The 23666-nt window shown below is 42.1% G+C and overlaps 1 protein-coding gene across 4 annotated transcripts in view; it reads right to left on the bottom strand.

Moving 5' to 3' along the window:
- Positions 1 to 1251: 1251 nt before the first annotated feature.
- XPO7 (exportin 7) overlaps positions 1252 to 23666 on the bottom strand; it is a gene marked incomplete at its 3' end in the record, with an annotated part of 88046 nt that continues 65631 nt past the window's right edge. For 2 of the 4 annotated variants that reach the window (XM_080926352.1, XM_080926353.1), the window contains exons 18-28: positions 23371 to 23479; positions 22340 to 22446; positions 19213 to 19301; positions 18258 to 18365; positions 13985 to 14067; positions 13381 to 13595; positions 12879 to 13017; positions 11458 to 11618; positions 10770 to 10868; positions 9188 to 9315; positions 6785 to 8297 (exon numbers count right to left, since the gene is read on the bottom strand). In XM_080926352.1, coding sequence (XP_080782478.1) covers positions 8204 to 8297; positions 9188 to 9315; positions 10770 to 10868; positions 11458 to 11618; positions 12879 to 13017; positions 13381 to 13595; positions 13985 to 14067; positions 18258 to 18365; positions 19213 to 19301; positions 22340 to 22446; positions 23371 to 23479 — 1332 coding nt within the window. Of the gene's footprint in view, positions 1326 to 6784; positions 8298 to 9183; positions 9316 to 10769; positions 10869 to 11457; positions 11619 to 12878; positions 13018 to 13380; positions 13596 to 13984; positions 14068 to 18257; positions 18366 to 19212; positions 19302 to 22339; positions 22447 to 23370; positions 23480 to 23666 lie in introns of those variants that run through there. The other 2 variants (XM_080926354.1, XM_080926355.1) reach the window with 2 other exon arrangements.

The raw sequence follows: 23666 nt of genomic DNA, 5'->3' as shown, positions 1-23666 counted from the left end.
TTAATTATGTTGTATCATTCCTTTTTACATACTGATTCTGACATATATCTTGGTAAGAATACATCTAAATTCATAAGAGATAGTAGCCTATAAGCTTTAAATTAAAAAATATTTTATGTATATGGATGTTTTGTAAGTCTGCCCAATGTGTGTGCCTCTGGGTTGAGGCAGCCAGAAGAGGGTGCTGAATTCCCGGGAACTGGAGTGACAGATCGTTGTGAGCCAAAATGTAGGTGCTGAGGATGGAGCATGGGTCCTCTACAAGAGCAGTGCTTTTAACTGTGGAATCATCTCTCCAGCCCACTAACCCGTTATCCCTTAATGTCTTTGGTTTTTTATTTGAGGCTCAGTAAAATGATGACTTCGGAGTTTCTGTGTGATTGGCATTCATTCTGCAGAAATGGCCTCTTAGGTTCACCCAGTGCGCTTTCTACCCAGTGATTTCTCTTTCCCAGTCAGGCATTACTATTCTGGAACTAGGGAATCATAGGAGACTCATTTGAATTCAGCTGATTGATCAGTTTTGAGTCCACCTCTCATTGTTCCTCAACTTCCATCTCACAGCCCTGGCCTTGGTTCACACTTGGTTAAGCAAGGACTGCTCACCAGGGAGGCGCCTTTGGAGCTTAGAAACTGGTTTTTAGGATCAAAGCCCAACCTCTTTTTAGGACCAAGGCCCTTTCTTTACTCTGACACGAAGAGGGCTGCACTCGCTATTCCTCACTAGGTGCTTCACGTCTTTTTGTCATGACTTCTTGGTCTGATCAGGGCTTCCCTGGGAGATGTCCACGGCCGAGCTCTCCTTTACGTCTCATCTCCTCCACAGGTTCAGCACTTCAACTCTGGGACAGGAACTCTAGGACAGCCGCTGCGGATTTCGGTTTGAGGACGCGATGCATATAAAATCAGATTTCTGCAAGCGCGGGGCCTAGGGGAGATGTACCTGGAGTAGGTTAGCCTCTCAGTTACAGCCAGAAACCACCGGGCACATGAGTCCTTACTGCGCATGCGTGAAACAAAGGCGGGATCTGGTCTGGGGATTTGGCGCAGCCCAGATGCAATCTAGGCGCCGTGGCTGCTTCTGACGCAAGGCACGCTGGATCATATCCGGGGCTGCACAGACACAGACTTTGATTTTAGCCTTTGCGCTTGTCAGCCGTGGCTGGTCAGGCTGGGGTGTCTGCAGGAACTTCACTCACTCCAGTACTTCTTTCCACACTCTGCCTGTCTTCTGCAAACGCATCTGCGACCATAAGTCACATCCTTGTCATCCATCAGGACATGACTTGATACTTCAGTGCTGTCTTGGAAGGAGATTTTGATTGCTGGGATAGATAAGGGACAAGATTAGGAACACCTCAAACAAACGCGCAGGTCCTAAAGCTAGACATGGGGAATGTAGGGAGGGAAGATTTGGGTCTGCAGATAAAGCAGAATATAGTTCATACACTGACAAAGACGGGTTTTACAGATGTAAAAGGGACGCTGAAGAGTGTGGCTGCCGAGACCGCTGTTGAAACTGAGTGGAAGGGTTCTGCTGCGGTGCTTATAGCTTGTCAATAAACTGTAACACGATTATTTTTTGTGACATGTGCCCCAGACTGAATTTTCCGGCATTTCCACTCTTAATACCAACTACTCGAGAGCTGGGGAGAGGCTTGCATTTTCTGACAGCGGGCTATATTCTCCACTTAGTTGTGGGGAGTACTTACTAGATTGTGTAAGTGGCTCTTCTGAGCCTTGGGGGGGGAGGTGGTTGTTGGGAAGAAGGCAGTCATTACTTAGCTCTGGTTTGATTCTTTTGCTTCCTTACTTCCGGGATTAGAGGTGTGTACCACCATTTGCAACTCCTCTGAGCCTTTTCATAAGACCATGCCCACTATCCATTCAAAACATTTCTCTACAAAAAATGTGCATGTGAATGCAGGGCCAGAGGTTGTTGGATCCCATGGAAACGGAGCCACAGGCAGTTGTGAGCTGCCTGATGTAGGTGCTAGGAGCTAACCCGGATCTTCTTCAAGAGCAGCAAGTGCTCTTGGCCTGTCTCCACCATCACAGAGGCTGACCTGGTGGTGTTCCTCCACCGGCCTTCTCCTGAGAGCTGTTATCACAGGCCTGAGCCACTGCATCCAGCTTTTGCCTTTTTTATCCCATGGGCTTGTCCTCTAGACCTTGATCCAGATGTTTGTGACTGGCATGATTTGTGGTTTAGTAGGAGTTAGGTGATTCCCTTCTGCTCAGGTTTCACTCCTTCGCAACCCAGTGATGAGATGGGTCTGGCTACTAAGTGTTGAATGCTTTAATGAAGTCTTCAATTAAAAGTATAAATGCACCAAACAGTGCCTTTAATCCCAGCACTTTGGGAGGTAGAGGCAGGAGGATCTCTGAGTTTGAGGCCAGCCTAATCTACAGAGTGAATTCCAGGACAGCCAACGCTACAGAGAGAAGCCCTGACTCCAAAACAGCACACGCTATTTCAGTCAGGGTTCCTGTTCCTGCACAAAACAATCATGACCAAGAAGCAAGTTGGGAAGCAAAGGGTTTATTCAACTTACACTTCCACATTGCTGTTTATTACCAAAGGAAGTCAGGACTGGAACTCAAGCAGATCAGGAAGCAGGAGCTGATGCAGAGGCCATGGAAGGGATGTTACTTACTGGCTTGCTTCCCCTGGCTTGTTCCCCTTGCTTTCTTATAGAACCCAGGTCTACCAGCCCAGGGATGGGACCACCCACAATGGGCTGGACCCTTCCCCCTTGATTACCAGTTGAGAAAATGCTTACAGGTGAATCTCATGGAGGCATTTCCCCAACTGAGGCTCCTTTCTCTGTGATAACTCCAGCTTGTGTCAAGTTGACACAAAACCAGCCAGTACACAAAGAACAAACGCAGTGTATACTACTTTTATTATAGTGTTTGTTCACTGATCTTAGGGGGGATGGACTGTTGAGGATTAAAATCAGGGCTTGTACAAGCTCAACAAACACCTCCACTGGGCTACAACCTGCCCTGTTCACTTTTAAAGTCAGTGTTTACTATTAATGGGTTCTGTGCAAAATAGTTGAACTAAGTGTTCTGATTCAGTGGGTTCAAAGCTCACTGTCAAAAAGGCCCTGTCCCAAAGATGGCAAGTGTCATGAATGGACAGATGGCAAGGGTACAGAGAACCATGAACTTCTAAGAAAGTTCATTTTCAAACTTGATTCTACCCTTCACTCTGATGGCCTCAACCCCATTGTCCGGTAGCAGCTTCCTTGAATAGAGATCCTTTCTCTCAAGTATACCAAAGTGGCTGATCAGCCAGCATTTAAAATTTGGAAAACACTCAAGTGTTATCAACTTAGAAAATAGGTGAAAGGAGGACCCCCACCCTCGACAGGTCTAGCTAATAGAAGTTTCACTGTAGTTGAGGATACACACTTTAGTTACTTCACATTTGTTTTCCTAAGTGTAGTAAGGCTTTTACAGGTTAATCGAATTGTTCTTCCTCGCCATTTTTGCTTTGCTATTTGACACATTAGTAAATACCACACAGTTTTGTAGATCTTGACAGTTCTGGTTTGGACAGAACTGGCTGGAGTGATGTTTTGGTTGTCTAGGTTAATCCATGTTCTAGGACCATGGCTATTTTAGAAACAGATTATGTGCTTAGTCATTACTTCTTAAAATTTCAAAGCCTAGCCGGGCATGGTGGCACATGTCTATAATACCAGCACTTAGGAGAGGTAGGAGAGCCAAAACTCAAGGCTAGACTTAGTTACGTTAACTTTGAGTCTAACCTGGCTTACATAAAAACACATATCAAAAAAAAAAAAAAAAAAAACCAAACAAACAACAACAAAAAAAACCAAATTAGTCAGGAGGTGGTGGTGCACACCTTTAGTCCCAGCACTTGGGAGGCAGAGGCAGGCAGATCTCTTGGGTTTGAGGCCAGCCTGGTCTATATAGTTCCAGGACAGCCAGAGCTGTTACATAGAGAAGGCTTGTCTTGAAAAACCAGCAAAATAAAACAACAGAATATAAAAATCTAATACATTGACTCTGAGTAAAATCCCATTTTTGGTTTGCACTTCAGTAGGAAAATATTACTTTTATTTGGGTTAAATTAATAAATACATATGTACACAATAAAATTTAATAATCAGTAAAAGAATGTAGGGTTCACTGTAGCTTATTCCAGGAATCACCGTGTAGATTAGATACCTGAGTGTCCAGGAACAGCACAGATAACCACAACACACACTTTTCCATGATATCTGAGAAAATAGCAAGTTAAAGATAATGGGTTTCTGACAACCTACAGATGGGGGGGGGGGAGACTTCACTAACCCCACCTCTGATAGAGGTCAAATATAAAATATATAAAGAACTCAAGAAGCTAACCTCCAAAAACCCCCAAACAATCCAATAAAAAAATGTGGTATAGAACTAAACAGAATTCACAACAGAGGAATCTCAAATGGCCGAGAAGCACTTAAAGAAATGTTCAAAGTCCTTAGTGATCAGGGAAATGCAAATCAAAATGATCCTGAGATAGCATCTTATACCAACCAGAATGGCTAAGATAAAAAACTCAGGTGACAGCACATGTTGGCACAGATGTGGAGAGAAAGAGGGAGAGGGAGAGAGGGAGGGAGAGAGAGAGAGAGAGGGAGGGAGGGAGGGAGGGAGGGAGGGAGGGAGGAAGGGAGGGAGAGAGAGAGAGAGAGAGGGGGGAGGGAGAGAGAGAGAGAGAGAGAGAGAGAGAGAGAGAGAGAGAGAGAGAGAGAGAGAGAAAGAGAAATGAAGGAACACTCCTCCATTGCTGGTGGGATTGCAAATTAGTAAAACCACTCAATCTGGAGGTTCCTCAAAAAACTGGAAATAGATCTACCTGAGGACCTAGCAATACCACTCCTGGGCATATACCCAAAAGATGTTCCACCATGCCGCAAGGGCACATGCTCCTCTATGCTCATACAGGCCTTATTTATGATAGCAAGAAGCTGGAACAACCCAGATGTCCCACAATGAAAGAATGGATACAGAAAATGTGGTTTATTTACATAATGGAATACAATTCAGCTATTAAGAATGAGGACATCATGAGTTTTGTAGGCAAATGGATGGAACTAGAAAATATCCTGAGTGAGGTATCTCAGTCCCAAAAGGACATTCATGACAGGAGCCTAGCATAGCTGCCCCCCGCCCCCAGAGGCTCTACCAGCAGCTGAGACAGAAGCAGATACTTACACCCAACCAATTGTCTGAAGACCCCATAGGAAGACCAGCAGTCTCAACAAACCTGGACCCCTGAGATCTCTCAAGACACTGAACCACCAACCAGGCAGCATATACTAGCTGGTCCAAGGGCCCTGACACATATACAGCAGAGGAATGCCTGGTCTGGCCTCAATGAGATAAAATATACTTAACCCTCAAGACTTGAGGCCCCAGGGAATGGGGAAGCCTGGCGGGGTGTGGGGTCATCCTCTTGGAGACAGGGGCAAGAGGAATGGAATGAGGAACTGTGGGAGGGAAGAACTGTGGGAGGGGGATAACAGCTGGACTGTAAAAAAAAAAAAAAGACATTAATAAAAAAAATAAAGTAAAAAAAAGATAACTGAACTTCATATTAGGTTAAATTTTATGAAATTAGTAATGTGTGTGCATGTACTTGGGGGCAGGGTATTACATAGTCCAGAATGGCCTTGATGTGTAGCCAAGATATATCTTGTATTAATTATGTTTTCATTTCCAAAATCCTAAAAACCTTCCTTTCTCTTCACACTCCATTTTGGGGAGTCATGGCCTTTTTGTAGTCCTGCCTGACCTCAAACTTTAATCTGCCTATCTTTGCCTCCCAAGTACGAGGGCTTAAGGCACGCAATACTGTGCCAGGGCAAAAACTTTGTCAGCTGATTATTACAAAGTTATTATACTGAGTATAATACTTCCACAGTTGGAGGCGTGGAAGATCTCAGCTGTAACTTTGCGCTGACTGCACCAAACATACCATCACCCCAAGTGAGTTTCTTGCCTCTGGGATTACTTTGTAGGAGAGAAGGAAGGACACTGGGATTTTGCTGACCAACTCTTACCTCAAGATTTTTCTAGTATTTGTGAGAAAGGTTCCCAGCCCCTTTGTCTAATTTACTTAGAGTTAGTATCCCAGGTTCTGTTGAGCATGTGCCAGGAGAGTTTTTCTAGGACTCCTGAGAAGGTATTCAGGATTGGCTCTTGGGCCCTTGCAGTAAGATACACACAACTACCCCATATGCTTGTGCTTTGCAATGATCGTAGCCACTGAGACCCCTCACAACGAAAGCACTGTGCAAGTACAGGGCCATAAATCACAGAAACTAGTCTTCATTATTTGTTTAATCTGGCCTGTTCATTCTGTAGTCTTTCAGGAAAAAACATTTGCCACTGACCTTGCCAAGGCCTAATAAATGGAGCCCAGCCTATATCAGAGAGGCAGATATAAGGACTAACACAATGGCACAATGGGGCTCTTTGGCTACTGCTTATATGTAGGTCATCACCTTATTACCTGGAAAGAGGTAGACAGAGTGTCTTTATTTTGACAACTCTGGAGAACATTATGCTTTGAGTATGTCTGATGAACCAATCATAAGAGTTGTCAGACAAAGTCTGAGTTAACTTTTACAAGGTAGAGGGACCTCTGTACCTACTGGTTTAAAAAAAAAGTGTGTTTAAATATCTCCACATGTTTACAGAGAGACACATCCCTGAACACACTACACTTGACTGCTGAAACCAGGTCAGTAGAAACCATTGAAGTTTATTGGCGGTCACAATGCTTACACTGTATGCAGCAAACACCCTTACAAGTCTATCCGCAACCTGATCACGCAAGAAATGATTCACCACACAGTTGCCAGAGGAGAAGGAAAATTAATAAGCTTGTTTGTGAGGGCTGAGGAAAATAAAACCTAATTGATAGTGTCCCATGGGCAGGAGCTGAACTAGAGATGTGCACAACTAGCAGCAGCTGTGGGAACGTCCAAGGCAAATAGCTTTCTCCATCCAACGTTCCTCAGTAGGTTCACTTCTCTTTTAATATTCAAAACATTTATTACCGTTTTTATTTTATAAAAATGTATATTTTTCAAGGGCGATGTTAAATACTTCATGCTAGGTAGACCTTGTTATTAAGAACCCCTCCCCTGTAGCAACTCCCTCCAGTTCATACATTCATGAGTGCAGGGTACACACATAAATAGCTACACACATCCATACACACTGCCTCAAGGGCTGGGGAAGACAAAAGTTATGGCCACACATATTAGGCCTCTGGTGGACTCATGCAAATTGCTCAACAAGAGAGCAAATGGCTCAATTCTCTGTCGTCTCCTTACAGAGACCAAGAATCCTAAAACATAAATCCAACTTTTAACAGCAAGAGGCATCTTTCTGAGGACGAGGGTAAGTAAAATGGGAGAAAGGATGGAGATAAAACACCAGAAACTTTTAGCTGGAGTTATTTGTCACTGCAGGAGGCTGGGAGAGCCAGGGCAGCATCCATGGATGGGGAGGATGGTGCTCCCACGTAGCTCAGAGTTCCTAATAACAAGGGTTAATACAGCATCAGGAACACACCATTGGGAGTGGGGAAAGGGCTTAAGAAAAAATATACATTTGGAGTTTTTCCTTTTTTGCCTCTCTACACTGTGTCACTAAATATATCTCTGCACTTTCACACATCCTTGTCCAATAAAGCTTCAGGCCACAATACACATTTTCTTCACTCGCCATACATAACCCCTCACATCAGCATTGGTGCACTAGACTCTGTAAAAATTTTTCAATCACACTTTTGTTTTTAAACTTGAGTCAATATAAACCTTGTTCAAAATGTTATGAAAAAATGTACATGTTTATACAAGGCAGGTTGTGGCAGGACACTGGGTTCTCCCTGCATGGGTGACCCCAGGAGTGGGTTGGAGTCTCAGATGCTTGTGCCTCTGTCTCCTCCCACCACCCTTCCCACCCAGTCCCCCAGGAACCAGCAGCGCCCTGCCCCTCAGTGAGTGCACTCGCACCCCTGTACTTCCTGGGGAAACAGCTAGCTGACCTTTGCCATTTCTCCCATCCCCCTGGAGGAAGGAGCCGGGGTCAGCCAGGCTCTCTCCCTTGCAACTGTCCACCCTCTGGAGCAGACCGAAGGGACGCTGCTCTGCAAGGTAGAGTCCAAGAGGTGTCAGCTCATCATGTCATTGCTATTCACTCCGTAAGTGGAGTTCTTCATTGAGTCGTTGACTTCCCGACGGAATGCTGACAGGTTCTGGGTAAACCTGCAGGAAGGATGCATGTGGGATCGGGTAGAAAGGAAAGGTCTCTTCCTAAGCACAGAAATAGCTACCGAGAAACAGACATAGCAAATTGTGTCTCATCAGCTAACTTTGGTCTCAGGACTGCCAGGGAAAGATGGCCTTATTTACACCTCTACGTTTTCCCTTCATAGCAGACCAGATGGTCAAACTTGAACCTGGGAGGGCCACCTTTGGCTTGTGGCAGCAACATAGACATATAAACTGCTTCACAAGAGATGGGAATTAACCTTAGGAAGTAAAGGCAGAAATGACACGAGGCTGGCACAGTTCTCAGAGCTTAAAGACTAAGGACATAGAGCTGCTAATCATAAATGACTAGGGAGCTCTTGCCTATACAGTGAGAGCTGAATCAAATAATATTTAAATTCAGTTCTCCATGCACACTCTAATCACTTTTATATTAAAATACTTTCACTAACATTATATAATTAAGAAAAACCAGACAGTTAATTCAATTCTTAGAAAACTTTGATGTCTGGCACAACCAGGGTACAGAATCCTGTATCAACTCTAAGTTTATGAAATATAATTCATATTAGGTGTTTCTGACAAAAATTTAGCATCTCAGTTTAGGTATGCTATTAGTTGTAATATAGAAATGCTTCTAAAGATTAACTTACATTCTCAATAATAAATAAAGTTTACATTCTCAATTTTAAGACATCATACACCAAAGTAGATGCTTCTGGTTATCACTAGGAGAAATCTAACCTACACATGTAGCTTGCCTCTCTACTAGACAGCACTGCTTTAAGTAAGTCACATCTGGTGAGTAGGGATACTTATGGAACTGTGTTTGTTTTAATGGTCTGAAAAATAATAGCACTTCTTGGCAAGACCCAGACACTTACCTGTCTCTGTTCTTCGTCAGAAGATTCCGCTCAATGCCTTCCATCAAATTTTCAAAACACAGATGCATGGCCTGCTGTTTCTCTGGTGGTTGGCTATTGACAATGCTATTTCTTAGGTCCGAAAAATACTGTGGGTCAAGGAACAAGAAAGAAAGTGAAAGAAGGCAGATGAATATTCTCCAAAGAAGGCAGTATCTACCATAATTCAATTCATATTTTAAAACTTCAAATACTTAAAGGATGATGTCTTCATATTATTTAAAAACAAAACCTTTAAATTTGTAAGGTAGCCTATTCAAGATTACTGTGCCTCCCTTTCCCTGCAAACATGGGATGGTCACCATACTTATTTTTAAGGCAGGGCAACTCAGATGGCTCAGAACGTCTTGGAACTCATGATTCTGCCTGTCTCCTCCACTTCCCAAGTGCTGGAGCTGTAAGCACTTGCTACTACTACTGGCAGCAGATGCCCTGCAGGGGAATCTCAGGCTCTGTGACAGAGCTAGACCTAGAGCTTGAAGAGTCTTAGGTGCTTTGGAGTTTAGCAACATCATTCTCTTTTAAAGAAAAGTGCTCTTCCATCTTTTCTATTAATTGGTTGTGTTGTGGACTTTTTGCTGTTGTTTTCGACAGGGTCTCATGTAGCCCAGACTGGCCTCAAACTCATTGTCTAGCTGTGGATGATCATAATCTTTTGACCTTCCTGCCTTCACTTCCCAGTGCTGGGATTATATGCATGGGCCACCAAGCCTGACTGTGTACAGACAGTGTACTTCAACAGGAAATGGGAACAGGACATATTTAGTCAATGCCTTCCATCTACCTGCTTAACAAGTGGTGTTTTATAGTGTCTGAAAATCATAGCTGTGTGAATACTTATTACTTTATAAGCTTTTGGCTTGCCTACCTTTCCTTTTGTTTTCAGAGATTTTATTTCTATTATTTTTCTGTATGTGTTTGAGTCTAAGTGCCTTCAACTGATAGCGAAGTGTTAGACTCCTAGGAATGGAGTTAAAGATGGTTGAATGCTGTCTGATGTGGGAGCCAGGGATTAAACTTTGGTACCTCTGGAAGAATAGCTAACAGACTTAATTACTGAGGCATCTCTTCAGACCTCTTTTCTTTCTGATCAAGAGTCTTATTACCTGGCTGTCCTGGAATTTGCTATACAGACCAGGCTGGCCTTGAATTCAGAGAGATCATCCTGCCTCTGCCTCCTGAGTCTGGGATTACAGTTATACACTATCACATCTATCAACATGCACACACACTCTCTCTTGAGGAGCAGTGGCAGCTGGAGAGATGGTTCAACACCTAAGAGCACTGGCTGTTCTTCTAGAGGGCCTCTATTTAGTCCCCAGCACCCATATGGCATCACAACCACCTGTAATTCCAGTTCCAGGGGAAATACATGTCTTTTTCTGGCTTCCAAGAGTATTAGGCACACACACGCAGACAAAACACCCATATAGATAAAGAAAATATTTTAATCAAAAACAAAAACCAAAAACCCTTAAACTTAGGCTGTCAGGGTTGGGTGTAAGTACCTGAGCTTCAGAGACTCTTGCTGGTCCTTGCTTACCTTTTCATTAAGTAGAATTAAGCCAAGCAGGGGTCGAGACATAGACCACTGATTCCTACAATCTTCAAAGATGATGATATTCAGCACCGTGGACAGCATCTAGAAGTAAGAAAGCCGTGATCTGCTTTGGCTACCTAAGATGAGAAGACAGGCTCCTAAGGGGCCTCTTCTGTGTAAGGTAAACCAGAAAAACTGTGAAGCTTCATTTTTGTCTTTTGTTTTAAGGAAAATATTCACAGTAAAATTTTATTTACAGGTAGTCTTTTCCTGTTTATTTCTTTTAAAAAGTTTTAAAATTTTGCTCTACATTCTTTGTCAGTGCTGAGGACTGAACCTAGGGCCTTTGTGCATCCCAGCCAGTGCTACCACATCCCTAGCTCTGTGCTCCTACTTTGCAAAAAGGAGCACAAGCCAGCCCTAAGAAAGTTAGACACGATGAACCCATACTCATGAGAGAGGGATGCAGTTTTCATGGAAGAGTGCTCCTGAGACAGGATGACGGTGTGGGGTTGCTGAACTCAGCTCATTTCAGATGCTTTTCAGATCTAGGAAATTAAAAATCCACTGCCATTTTAAGACACGAGCACAGTGAGATGTGAGTCACTTTGGCCTTCCTCTCTGAAAGATGCCTATTCACGGTGGGACACACCAGCGTGAACCAGCGTGAACCAGCCCGCAGACTCCCCACCTGCTGGATCATAGCTGGATGCTGCTGCATGATATGCAGAAAGCAGTCACTCTCCCGGTTCAGGGGTGTGGTCCTTTTCTTGGTGCTACGTGACAGCTGTTTGAAGAGATAGGTCACAATATGGTCCAGGCAGGAACAGCAGCCTGTGCATACCATGGTGTCTGGAAAAAAGATGTAGAAGAGCAGGAATGCTGAGCTGCTGCTGATTTGGGCGAACAGATTAATATTGGTTGCAATCCCATAAAGGTAATCAGTTAGCCTGAGACCTTAGCCAAAGTCATCATTCAATATACACAAGGCCCAATTTTAAAATGAAGTCTAAAATATAATATATCTGGCCCGTAGGCATTCATGCAGGCAGAATGGTATATACACAATAAATAAAGCTAAAGCTCTTGAGAATTCTAGGAGGTAAGCGTGGCTTCTGGCAATACAGACACCAGCCTGGAGAGATAATGAGATACCAGCTGGAGAGATGGCTCAGAGGTTAAGAGCACTGGCTGCTCTTCTAGAGGTCCTGAGTTCAATTCCCAGCAACCACATGGTGGCTCACAACCATCTGTAATGAGATCTGATGCCCTCTTCTGGTCTGTCTGAAGACAGCTACAGTGTACTCACATACATAAATAAGTATTTGAAAAAAGAAAGCCATTGTTACTCTGGAGACTCATCTAAAAATCACACTGCTAGAAACAGAGTTGTAGATATAAGTATAAGCCTGAGTTCCTGGTGGAAGAGGACATTGTCAAAGACAATTTTATACAGCCTGAGAACACCCACCTTGGTGAGAATGGGCTGTGCACTGGTCTCTATCTCCAAAGCATTTTGGGGAGATCCACAGCTTATGTGTGCTTTTCACCAAGAGACACAGTAATACACGCTACTAGGCTAAGTGAAGAATATATGAGAACCTTAATAATTTCTAATTCTCCCGAGAAACCTGGCAATGTGCAGAGAGCCTCCCAAGGCAAGGTCTGACACCTTGGGCTAGACTGCCCTTGATATTGCTCTGTCCTAGAGAGAAGTATGGACTGATCTTGAAGTGGCAGAGAGGTGTGAATAATTCAAAAGTTCTTTTTATCAGAACAATTCAGCCTAAATGTAAAAGTGGTTGACAAGACAGTAAGGTCTCAGAAGGTATGTACTTCAATAGCTTCTATTATGCTCAGGAGAGTATCAACCTCCTAATGTGCCTAAAGGGGGTTTGCCTCCTCTGTATTATGCCTGCTTATTTATTCCTCCATAACCCTTCTGCACAAGCCAGGCTTCCTGGTCTCCTCTTGCCTGTGCTTGCTAGTGCTCGCTGTTCCTGCAGTCCTCATGGACTTCCTATGACCTGGAGCTTACTTATTCCTCTGTACTCACCTGTCATACCATATGAGGTGTAATTACGGCACAAACCAGATAACCGAGGTGCTTACCAAGTGCAGTGAGTCCTTCAGAAATAGAAGAGAGGATGTACATGATGACATGAGGTTCCAGGCTTGCAATAAAGTTCATATGGTCCTGGGTCAGGACTTCCAGTAGTGAATAATAAGACTGGCTGAGCTTGGGGTAATCCTGGGCAGAGGAAAGGGAAGAAAATCAGTTGAATCATTTGGTACTTTAGCAGGGAGGGAGGTCATTAGCAATATAGTTCTTTCAGTTGAGAAAACAAAAGACTTAGTTATAGTAGAAAAGAATAAGGTTGTAGTTTCTTGTCTGTTTGAGACACGATCTCTCTATATAGCCCTGGCTGGCCTGGACCTTGCTGTTGACCAGGCTGTTCTTGAACTCAGAGATCTGCCTTCCTCTTCCTCCTAAGTGTTGGGATTAAGGTGTGAGGTTGTAGTTCCTTAGGAAAAACATTAAATCATAGTCACAGGCAGAAGAAAGAATAAATACAATCTGAGTATGAAGCTGCCAATGGTGCCTAGGGCTTACCAGGAGGTCACTGTGAGGAATAGAGAGGAGCAGTTTGATGAAGGTCTGTAGGGCATTTTCCAAGGCATCATCTCCATAGAGACGGAAGACTCCAAAATTGACGTAACTGCCACTGAGGGCAGCCTTCAGCATGGAGAAGCAGATGGAGATACCCTTGAGCTTCAAAGCATACACCTGATCCTTTGGTACCTCTCCTAGTGTCAGGATACGATTGCCTGCAAAAATATACAGGAACTATGTATACAACCATGTTCATAGCATTTTTTTTTTTTTTTTTTTTTTTGGAAATAGGGTCTTACTATGAAGTTCTGGCTAGCCTTGAACTCACAGAGGTCTGCCTGCCCCTGTAAATTCCAAGTGTTGGGATTAAAGGCATTTGACACCACGCCTAATATTCCTAATTTTATAGTCATCCTAACACTCCTATTCCAGAGGCATATACAATGTACATCTCAGCAGCTCTTTGGTGACATCTGGTAGTCTAATACTTATGAATAAAGAAAATAGGATCCCATGGAAATGCTATCCTGTCTATTGTTAATCTAACTTGAGGCCACACACTGTCGGATTCACTTCCAGGGCCGTATCTCTCTAAAGCACCTACCATACATTGTTATCATCTTGCTGGTTTCTCGGAAAAGTAAGATACCATTGGGAGATGAAACATCAAACTGGAGTCGCTGAGATCTGAGCAGAAAATACAGAAAGACAAAAGGTCAAAGGTATTTCTTAGGAGATCAGGATCCTCCATGGTGACCCAGCACTACTGCTGCAAACTGCTTACTCCACTGAGGAAAGAACCACACTTCTTACTCAGTGACGTTGCCCCCCCATCTCTCTCATTCATTTACTTATTCTTTTTTTTTTTTTTTTTTAAACAGAGTCTCTCTGTGTAGCCCTGGCTATTTTGAAACTGTAGACCAGGCTGGCCTCAAAGAGATCTGCTTGCCTCTGCCTCCTGAGTGCTGGGATTAAAGGCCTGTGCCACTACTGGCTGATGTTGCTTCTTTTTTTTCATCCCCCCCCCTTCTCTTCAAGACAGGATTTCTTGAAAGCCCAACAACTTAGGTTCAAGTTCTGCTCAAGCATGAAGACATTAAAATACAACCAAATCAAACCAAACCAAACAACAGGAATAGTAGATAAAACTAAGGCTTTTAAATTTTCAGTTTTATTCATGGTAAAGCTTCTACCATTCATATACTCACAGGCTTGGTGGCAAGAAGAGGGGTGAGCACGTTTTCTTTCTTTATTTTTGAGACATGGTCTCAGGTTGTAACTCTCTTATAACTCATTCAGTAGATCAGGCTGGTCTTGAACTCACAGAGATTTGATTGTCTCTACTTCCTTAGTAGGTATTAAAAGCACTATGCCACTATGCCTGGCAAAACCATTGGTTTTTGTTTGTTTGCTTTTTGAGACAGGGTTTCTCAGTCTAACCCAGACTGTATTAGAACTTACTTTGTAGACCAGGCCTGTCTCTGCCTCCTGAGTGTTAGGATTAATGTTATGCACCACCACTGACTGCCTGGCTTATTGTTAGCACTTTCTAAGAATACAAAGAGATCTGGAATGCTCTAACTCAAATACCAGACAGGGAAGAATAAATGCTAATAATCTTAATTTTGATTCCTGATCGTTCTTAAAGCCAGAATATGTGTTTTAGCTACCTTTGTGACACCCTGCTGACATTCAAGATGTCTTCTTGACTAAGTCCTGAAGCCACTTACTTCCTATGTGCTTTCTTTGTACTCTCTGTCAGTCTATTCTTTATATGGCTGGCAGCCAGAATAACCAGAGATGTAACCAAATCATAGACAAAGTTGCTTAAAATGCTTAGTACCTTCTCACTGAGGAAAATGTCTACTCTTCAATACTACTTGGTACTTCTGTATCAAGGCTCTGAGCACTGACACCTTGGCCCATGAATTTGACTTACTCTATGAGCTTGCTTGTTCACCAGGATTCACTCATAGAGGCAATGCTCTGCCACAAGTCCAGCAAGTTGAGACTATCTTAGGATGTTAAAGCAGTTTTATATCCCAGCCTAAATATCAGTCTCTCTAAAAGTTTTTTTTGACCGTCTCTCCAACTCCTTACAATTACTTCTTCATAAACAATATTTAATCACATCTAAAATTCTTTCTGTGCATCTTACTTTTGGGGGCATAGGGTCTGATACTACACCCCAGGCTGGTCTGGTACTTATTAAAGCCCAACCTGAGCTCAAATTCACAGCAATCTAAACTCATCTTTAGTGTCTTTTTTTACTATGTTACATTAATTGAGGGCAGAGACTGTCTACAACAGCTGAGAAGTTGCTTGACTAAGACCAGGTGCTTTAAGATACTAATTTTATAAATTAACAGCTCCTGAATACAGGCCTCATGAGAAGTTATGGCCCCTCTGAGTATTACACACGTCATCACTATAGTAGTTTTAAAAATTAATGTTCAAGGCCAACCTGTGTCTACATAGAGAGTTCCAGGACAACCATGGCTACACAGAGAAACCCTCTCTTGAAAAACTAAAACCCAAACAAATAAACAGGGGGGGCAAGCCCTGAATGAAATTTACTCAGGAGGCCATGGTTGCTGCCTGCGGCTTTCCTTTAAAAGCTAAGTGGTGATGACACATCCCACTTAATTCCAGCACTCAGGAGGTAGAGGCAGGTAGACTGAGGCAAACCTAGTCTACAGTGTGGGTTCCAAGACAGCCAGGGCTATACAAAGAAAGCTGTCTCAAAAAAAAAAAAAAAAAAAAAAAAAAAAAATCCAAGGGGGGGGGGGATCAACAGTGCCAAAAGAAATTGTTGATCATACCCACAAAGGCAGAGCCAAGGCACACTCCCCCCCCCTTTTTATCCTAAAGAGTAAAACACATCTAAAATTAGGTGTGTTGAAATTCTTATTACCTTGAAAAAAGGTGGACCTATAGTTAGGCTAATAAACAACTATCTCTCCACCCTTCCACCTCCCCATGTTGTTTATATGGGGGGGGGGGAGCACGTGCAAGAGAGTGATGTATGCATGTGTGTACACGTGTGCTTCCTATGTGTTTGGAGAAAGGCTACGGTCTCCTTACACTGCTCTCCACATCTTTTTTCTGAGACAGGGTCTCACTATGTAGACTAGGCTGTCCTCAATCTCAGAGATCCTCTTGCCTTACCCACTAAGTGCTGTGACTAAAGGCACGTACCATCATTCCTGGATTTCCCACTATATTTTGAGACAGTGTCTCCTATACTGGTTGGCCAGCACACTGTAAGAATTTGCCTATCTCTTCTTTCAGTGTATGGACTATTAATCGATATGGCCATACTTAAATTTTCTATGGGTGCTGGGAATACAAACTCAGATCCTCACATGTATACAGCAAACACTGTACCCTTAGCCTTTTCCTGTTGTTTTGAGACACGATTTCACTTTGTAGCCTGGATAACCCTGAAACAATCCTCCTGCCTTAGCTTCCTGTTATTAGTATTATAAGAGAGCCAAATACTCAGTTAAATTAATAAATCTTTATTACGAAAAGATTTAAGCTGGGCGGCATTGGCACAAGCCTTCAATCCCAGCACTCGGAAGGCAGAGGCAGGAGGGTGGTCTACAGATCAAGTTCCAGACAGCCACAGCTACACAGAGAAGTCTTGTCTTTGAGGACCCACCATCTGGTTGCCAGCACCCATGTCATGTGGCTCACAACCTCCTGTAATTAATTATGTTATAGATTTATTTAGAGGGAGCCAATGCTTCTTACCTGAGCAGGCACCTGCACTCATAATTAAAAAGAAAATTCTCAAACAAACTATGGGTACTTTAAGACAGTGTATCTTTTCTTATAAATCCCTATTCTGAAATATAAAATGGCCAGCACCATCAACTTGTGTATGTTTGGGCAGTGGAAGAAAACAAACTTGTGTATATTTGGGCAGTGGAAGAGAACAAACACCACTCTTGGCCAGGGTGTGTTTGTGGGGTGGGGTGTTGGTAACACATACCTTTAATCCTAGTACTTGGGAGGCAGAAGCAGATGGATCTCCATTAGTTTGAGGACATCCTGGTCTACAGAGTGAATTTTAGAATAGCCAAGGCTAAAAACAAAATCAACCAAGCCAAACAACAACAAAACACAAACCAAACCAAACCAAACCAAAACAAAACAAAAAAAAAAAAAAAACAACCAAAAACCAATCTGGGCCGCCAAGATTACTTCTTATTAAGAATATGTATGGGGCTGGAGAGATATCTCAGTGGTTAGAGCACCAACTGCTCTTCCAGTGGTCTGGAGTTCAATCCCAGCAACCACATGGTGGCTCACAACCATCTGTAAGGAGATCAATGTCCTCTTCTGGTGTGTCTGAAGACTGCTACGGTGTACGTATATGTAATATGTAATCTTAAAAAAAAAATGTATCCTAGGGGCAGTGGGGGAAAAAAGGATAGCCACTTTGGGGTGGAGATCTACCTTGGTTAGTTAAGAATATTTTCTAGCATGCAGGAAGCCCTGGTTTGGTCCTAAGCTTGCAGAAACCAGGTATACTGGTACGCTCCTGTAATCCTAGAACCCAGGAGGAGGGATGAAGATCAGGAGTTTCAGGCTCACCTTGGGCTACAGAGATCCTGTCTCAGAACAGAACACCCTGCTTCCCTCTCTACAACAGACAAATAAAACAGGATATCCTGTGCCCCCTTGGTGATGCATTTCCTGCAGATAGTAATGGCTTTGTGTGGCTGGAAATTATTTTTCAAACAATGAGAACACATACACTTTTAGAAGTTTGCAAATTTGATAGTGGTGTGCCCCAATCTGCTCACAGCACGAGTAAGTGAATTATCTTCGGGGTTCTCAAGTAGCAGAGCACCTCCCATCACGCTTACCTGTTATGAACTAATTCAGCCATCAGCTTGAGCACAGGCGTGGTACAGGCTGGGTCATGGTACCAGAGCTCAATTGCCCGCTGGAGAATTGGCATGTAGGAGGGATATCTATAAAGGAGGTGCTAAGGAAGAAATTCTGAATCTAGATGTCAGAGATTTTAGTTTTCAGTGCTTATCAAGCACAATCCATACTAGAGCTCTTTATTTTCCTGCGGAATTTTTCTATGTGAGTGAGCAATGTTTGTCTGTTAGACTTAAGGAATACATTTTAATTCTCAATGCCTTTACCACAGTGTATTTCGTATTTTTATTTATACTGCACCACTTATATGACAGGAGATCAACTTTCTTTTATGCTGGAGAAACAGGTACTCAGATTTTGATGATTGACACAAGGTTTATAGTTAAGACTTTCTTCCTAACTCTACAAGGCTTTTTATAGTCACCTGTACAGGAGACCATGTCTGGCTTTTTTTTTTTCCCCCTTCCCTTCTTTTTTCAAGATAGGGTTTCCTCTACGTAGCCATGGCTATCCTGGAACTTGCTGTGTAGACCAGTCTGGACTCCAAGTTAAAGCTCCTCTTTCCTGTGTCTTCCTCCTGAGTGCTGGGATTAAAGGTGTGTACTGCCATGTGTGGCTTCTTCGCACACAGTACAATGCACGCGCAGCAGCTGCTGCCTATGCTGGGATTTGCTTCCACAGCAACGCTTATTTGGAGCTCAGATGAGACAGACACCAGGAGAGTATATCTGTTTGTATACTAATCAGGGGGCAGGGAAGTATATCTGTTTATATACGAATCAGGGGGCAGGGTTGTGTCCTGAGTGCACTGCAGTGGATAACCATCTTCTTGAACCACCAACCTTCCTTCCCCTTCTCCTTCACACTCCTATCTTATAACTACATTCCAGTTATATATGGTCTGTGCAATGTTCTCAGTCTGAGTTAGGATACATCCATTCGAAGAGCATCATGAAACTGGTCTTGGCATTGAAGGCAAAAGCTATCCCTCTCAGGTCTCTCACTAGGCCAACCAGAGTTCTCTGTAGCAGGATGTAGAAACAGAAAAAACACTCCAATTATAATTCTCTGACAGGAATTCCAAGCAAAACACCCTCCCCCAATACTCTGAATCTATTTCTTAATGTTAGAATGGAATCTTTTCATCTGAAAAATTAGTTTTGGAAACTTGATATGCAGGCTGAAGATTTATTGTAACAAGATTTAAAATTCAAAATACTCTATAAATATAAAATATTTTTTAGGTAAGTGGGGCAGGGGCAATTCTGAGGGCCTCACATGTGTAAGAAAAAGCACTTTACCTGATTCCCACATCCTACATTTTAAAAATCTCAAATTAATTTTCAGTATGCTCAGTAAGTGGAAAATTCTACGTTATGAGATTGTTCTTACACAGAGTCACTGGGGCAGGAGACAGGTCAGTGTTCTGATCCCCAAGACCCATGCACTGCAAAACAAAGTCCTCATGACTAATAGTAAAAGCACAACATTATCTTCAGGCGAAGTACACAAAATATGAAACACACTGGGGTCTGTATTTATACTTGAGCCCCAGTCTCAAAATATCTCATTATATATATATGCAAATATGCCAAAATCTATTAAAAAATCTGAAATCTCAAACATCTCTGGCTCAAGCATTTCAGATAAGAGACAGATACCCTATACTCAGAATAATAGTATGGTTTATGCTCACTATTGCAAAAATAAAGTTAAGCTATTTTATTCCCTATGTTGGAGCTTGAACCCATGGCTGCATGTATGCTACAAATAGACAACTTTAAAATTTTAAGACATTAAGGATATATATACAAACACATATATATACACAACAGGAAAGCAAAATAACCCAGTTGTATCAAAGCAAGGGGGGAAAAAGCTCATATAAAGGTAGAAGAGGCTTATGTCCTAAGTTCTTTAACCTAAAGGAACTTAAGTGTAGATTCTAAGAAGAAAAAGGGAGTATACATAGTATATTCCCTTGTACCCTGGCTACTTAGCTGTAAGACCAATGTGTTAACCCTCAGAGCTGTTTATACATTATACTCTCTCCTTTTACAGAAGAGGCCTGGTAACTTTTCCATGGTTGTGTTGCTTCTCAGTGTAGGACACGGAGCTTCTATTAAGATGCTAGATCTGATGCTTGTAAGATGGCTCAGTGTGCTTTTTTTGCAAACTAGTGACCTAAATTTGAACCCATCTACAGGTAGAAGAGACTTGACTGCAGAGAGCTGTTTCCTGCCTCTACATACACTCTGTAACACACACCACACACCCGCACCACAGACCACATACTCTCTCTTTCTCTCTCAAGCTATTAAATCCAACAGTTTCTTTCTCAATAGAATGTCTACTTGGGCATCCTGATTAATAAGATGACTAAAAAACCTATTATATAAGCTGGGTAGTAGTGGCACACACCTTTGATCCCAGATCCTTTGGTCTGGAGGCAGAGGCAGGCAAATTTTTGTGAGTTTGAGGCTTGCCCGATCTACAGAGAAAGTTCTAGGGGAGCTAGGGCTATACAAAGAAACCCTGCCTTAAAAAAAAAAAAAAAAAAGACTAAAACAGAAACCCATTTATATTCTATCATCATTAGAATGCCTGGGGATTTGAGGATGACTTGTTTAACAAAAGCTGTTGTACTACTCTATGAACAGTAATCTTTAAGTAAACAGTTCTCTGAGCTGATACCATGGCTCACCTTTCTAGCCTAAGGTACATCAACCTAAAAGATTTGGTACATGGGCCATGACAGAAATAATGGGTGACCATTGCAGCTCATTGCCAATGTGGTTTCTTTAGGTAGTCTTATTACTTGCTTTGAATGGAACTAAGATGATGGGAAAGAGCTGGTATTCAGTGATACTGTCAGGTTAAAACCTCACATTTTTCTCATCAATACCTCTTTGGTATTTGGTGGCTCTCTGCTCAGCCTGGGTCCCCTTAGGATACTGCAACAGTATTACTACCAATGTTACCATCCTCAGGTCTTCAGAATTTGATAAGGTCAGGTGAATATGTATGTACAAGGAAAAACAGAAGAGTAACAATCGAATGACAAATTTGAGAGTCAGAAATTGACACACAGAATATGAAAATTTAAAGAATATATATATATTTTTTACTGTCGTGTTGGGGTTTGAACCCAGGTGCTTCCAGTGTTCTAGTAAGTGGCCTATGACAGAGCCACAATTCCTAGGTTCCTCAAAAGAAATCTTACAGAAATAAGGAGTTGCAAAAACTCAATGATAATGAAAATGCCATTATTTATGGGTTTTGAAAATGTGTTTGAGAGGTTAAAGAGGTAGGAAAAACCTGAAAGAAGCTGGGGGAACGGACATTGCGATAAAAATATATGGTGTGTAAAACATTTTTTGCAATTAAAAGAAGGAGGAGGAGAAGAAAGGAGGATGAGGAAGAAGAGAAGAAAGGAGGAGGAAGTGGAGAAAGAAGAGGAGGAGGAGGAGAAGAGGAAGAGGAAGAAGAGGAAGAAGAAGAAGAAGAAGAAGAAAAAGTTTCATGATAATGGAGAAGCACCTAACAGTATACATATGAAACAGTAAAGATGACAAAGTTTACTTTCAAACTAAAAACATTCACACAGAGAAATACTTTTGGAACAATATGCCTAGTTTTATAGCTTTATAATAAGAAAGAGCTAGAAAGAATTGAGTAACTCGAAAAAAAAACAACATGAAAACAAAGGTAGAAAACATAAAAATGTGTTTTTGTTTTTTGCAAAGACAAATTACCCACAGAACACTTCTAAAAATACAGTGAAATTACCAGGAAACAGCATTAGAAATTAAAATGGGGCACAATTCAAGATATAGCAGTGATTCAAAAGACAGTAAGAAAACTGTTATTTCATGTTAACATATCTAAAAAACAATCTCCAGGCATGGATTAAGATCCACGTTAATATGAAGACTTCAATTTAAAATCTTAAGAGCACAAGAGACTCAGATGTCAACTAGTCTGTAGATGAGCTGCACCCTCTGATTTACAGGGGCCGCTGTCAGCTGGAAGCCAACTGGTTCATGGGTGGAGGACTCACCTTTGCCTCTTGTTCATTGAAGCTGTTAGTGCTGAACATCTGGGCCACAGCCTCAAATGCTGCTGTCAGTGGAAGCATGAATTGTTCATACTGATCTTCATCCTCTCCTGCAAGGGAAACGACCCTGGGTGTGACTCTGATGCCAACAAATCCAAGCTGTGAATGCTTGAGAAATACGTCTGGTAAAAGAGGATGAGGTCCCAAGGTAATCCAAAAGCTCCCTTAACTATCCCAATGGGTATTAGTAGTAACGCAAGTCAAGAGTTAGCTGAGACACATATATGCACAAGGCACTACTTGCTGTTTGTTTATCTTGTACTCAGTGAGAACAGACCAAGACTACTGCATTAGAACTAGGTGAGATGCTTCTGGAAGCTTTACTCACATGCATCTTTCATAAACCTAGGTGTTCTGTCATTTTAGTAGGGTTAAATTAAAACAACTTAAGACCACAATGACAATCAGTACCGAGCAACAAAGATTAGTTGACCCACCAGTGCTACATAGGTGACTAACCTTCCCTGTTCATATGCACTGTAGACCTACACAGTTAAAGCTTTGCTGACTGGGTCAGGTGGGTTGCTCATTAGTGAGGGGTGAAGGTAGTTCTGGCCAATAAAAAAATCTTAATAGTTCTCATATTGTATAGATATTGTAGTCAAAGAATTTTATCTTTGAAAAATTATTTTAGACAAGGATCTCACTATATTTCTTTGGTTTGCCTCAAAACCACAGCCTTCAGTCTCCCAAACAATGGAATTATAGCTTTATACTACTGTATTCAGCTTGAAGAGAATTTTAAAGATATGAAATATCGAGATGAAAACTTGGTTGCGAATTGTTACTCTATACCAGTAGAGGAAGCATGGCAGTTTAATGTGCTTTTTGTGAAAAGAGGGAGTTATTTCAGATGTTTTTCGTCACTGTGGAAACAATCGAGAAGACTCGCCCTGTTTCTACTCTGTGTTCTCAGATAAAAATTTAGTACAGGGCCAGATTATGTCTTGAACCTCTAGGGTTTATTGCAGTACCTAGATCCACCATGAGGAGACGCCCAAGTGCTGTGTAGAAGGTAGTCCGACACCGCATGTCTGTCAGGTTGGACTGATTGTTAATACCCAAAAATGAAAAGTGCTCGCTCTATTAAAAAAAAAAAAAAAAAAAAAAAAAAAGAAAGAAAGAAAAGAAAACAAGTTAAAAAGGTAAAAACATGGGTTAAGAGGTAGAACGAAAGTCAGTAATTTCAGAATTACTGAGCCTTGCACGCTAGCCCCATAACATTCTTTAAGGATACATGGATACCTCCCTTTTTAAAGTTATTGTGACT

Source organism: Micromys minutus (genome assembly GCF_963924665.1).
Source record: "Micromys minutus genome assembly, chromosome: 12".
Classification (NCBI taxonomy): domain Eukaryota; kingdom Metazoa; phylum Chordata; class Mammalia; order Rodentia; family Muridae; genus Micromys; species Micromys minutus.
The sequence above is the reverse complement of the archived record's forward strand: the minus strand, read 5'-3'. Positions and strand labels throughout refer to the sequence as shown.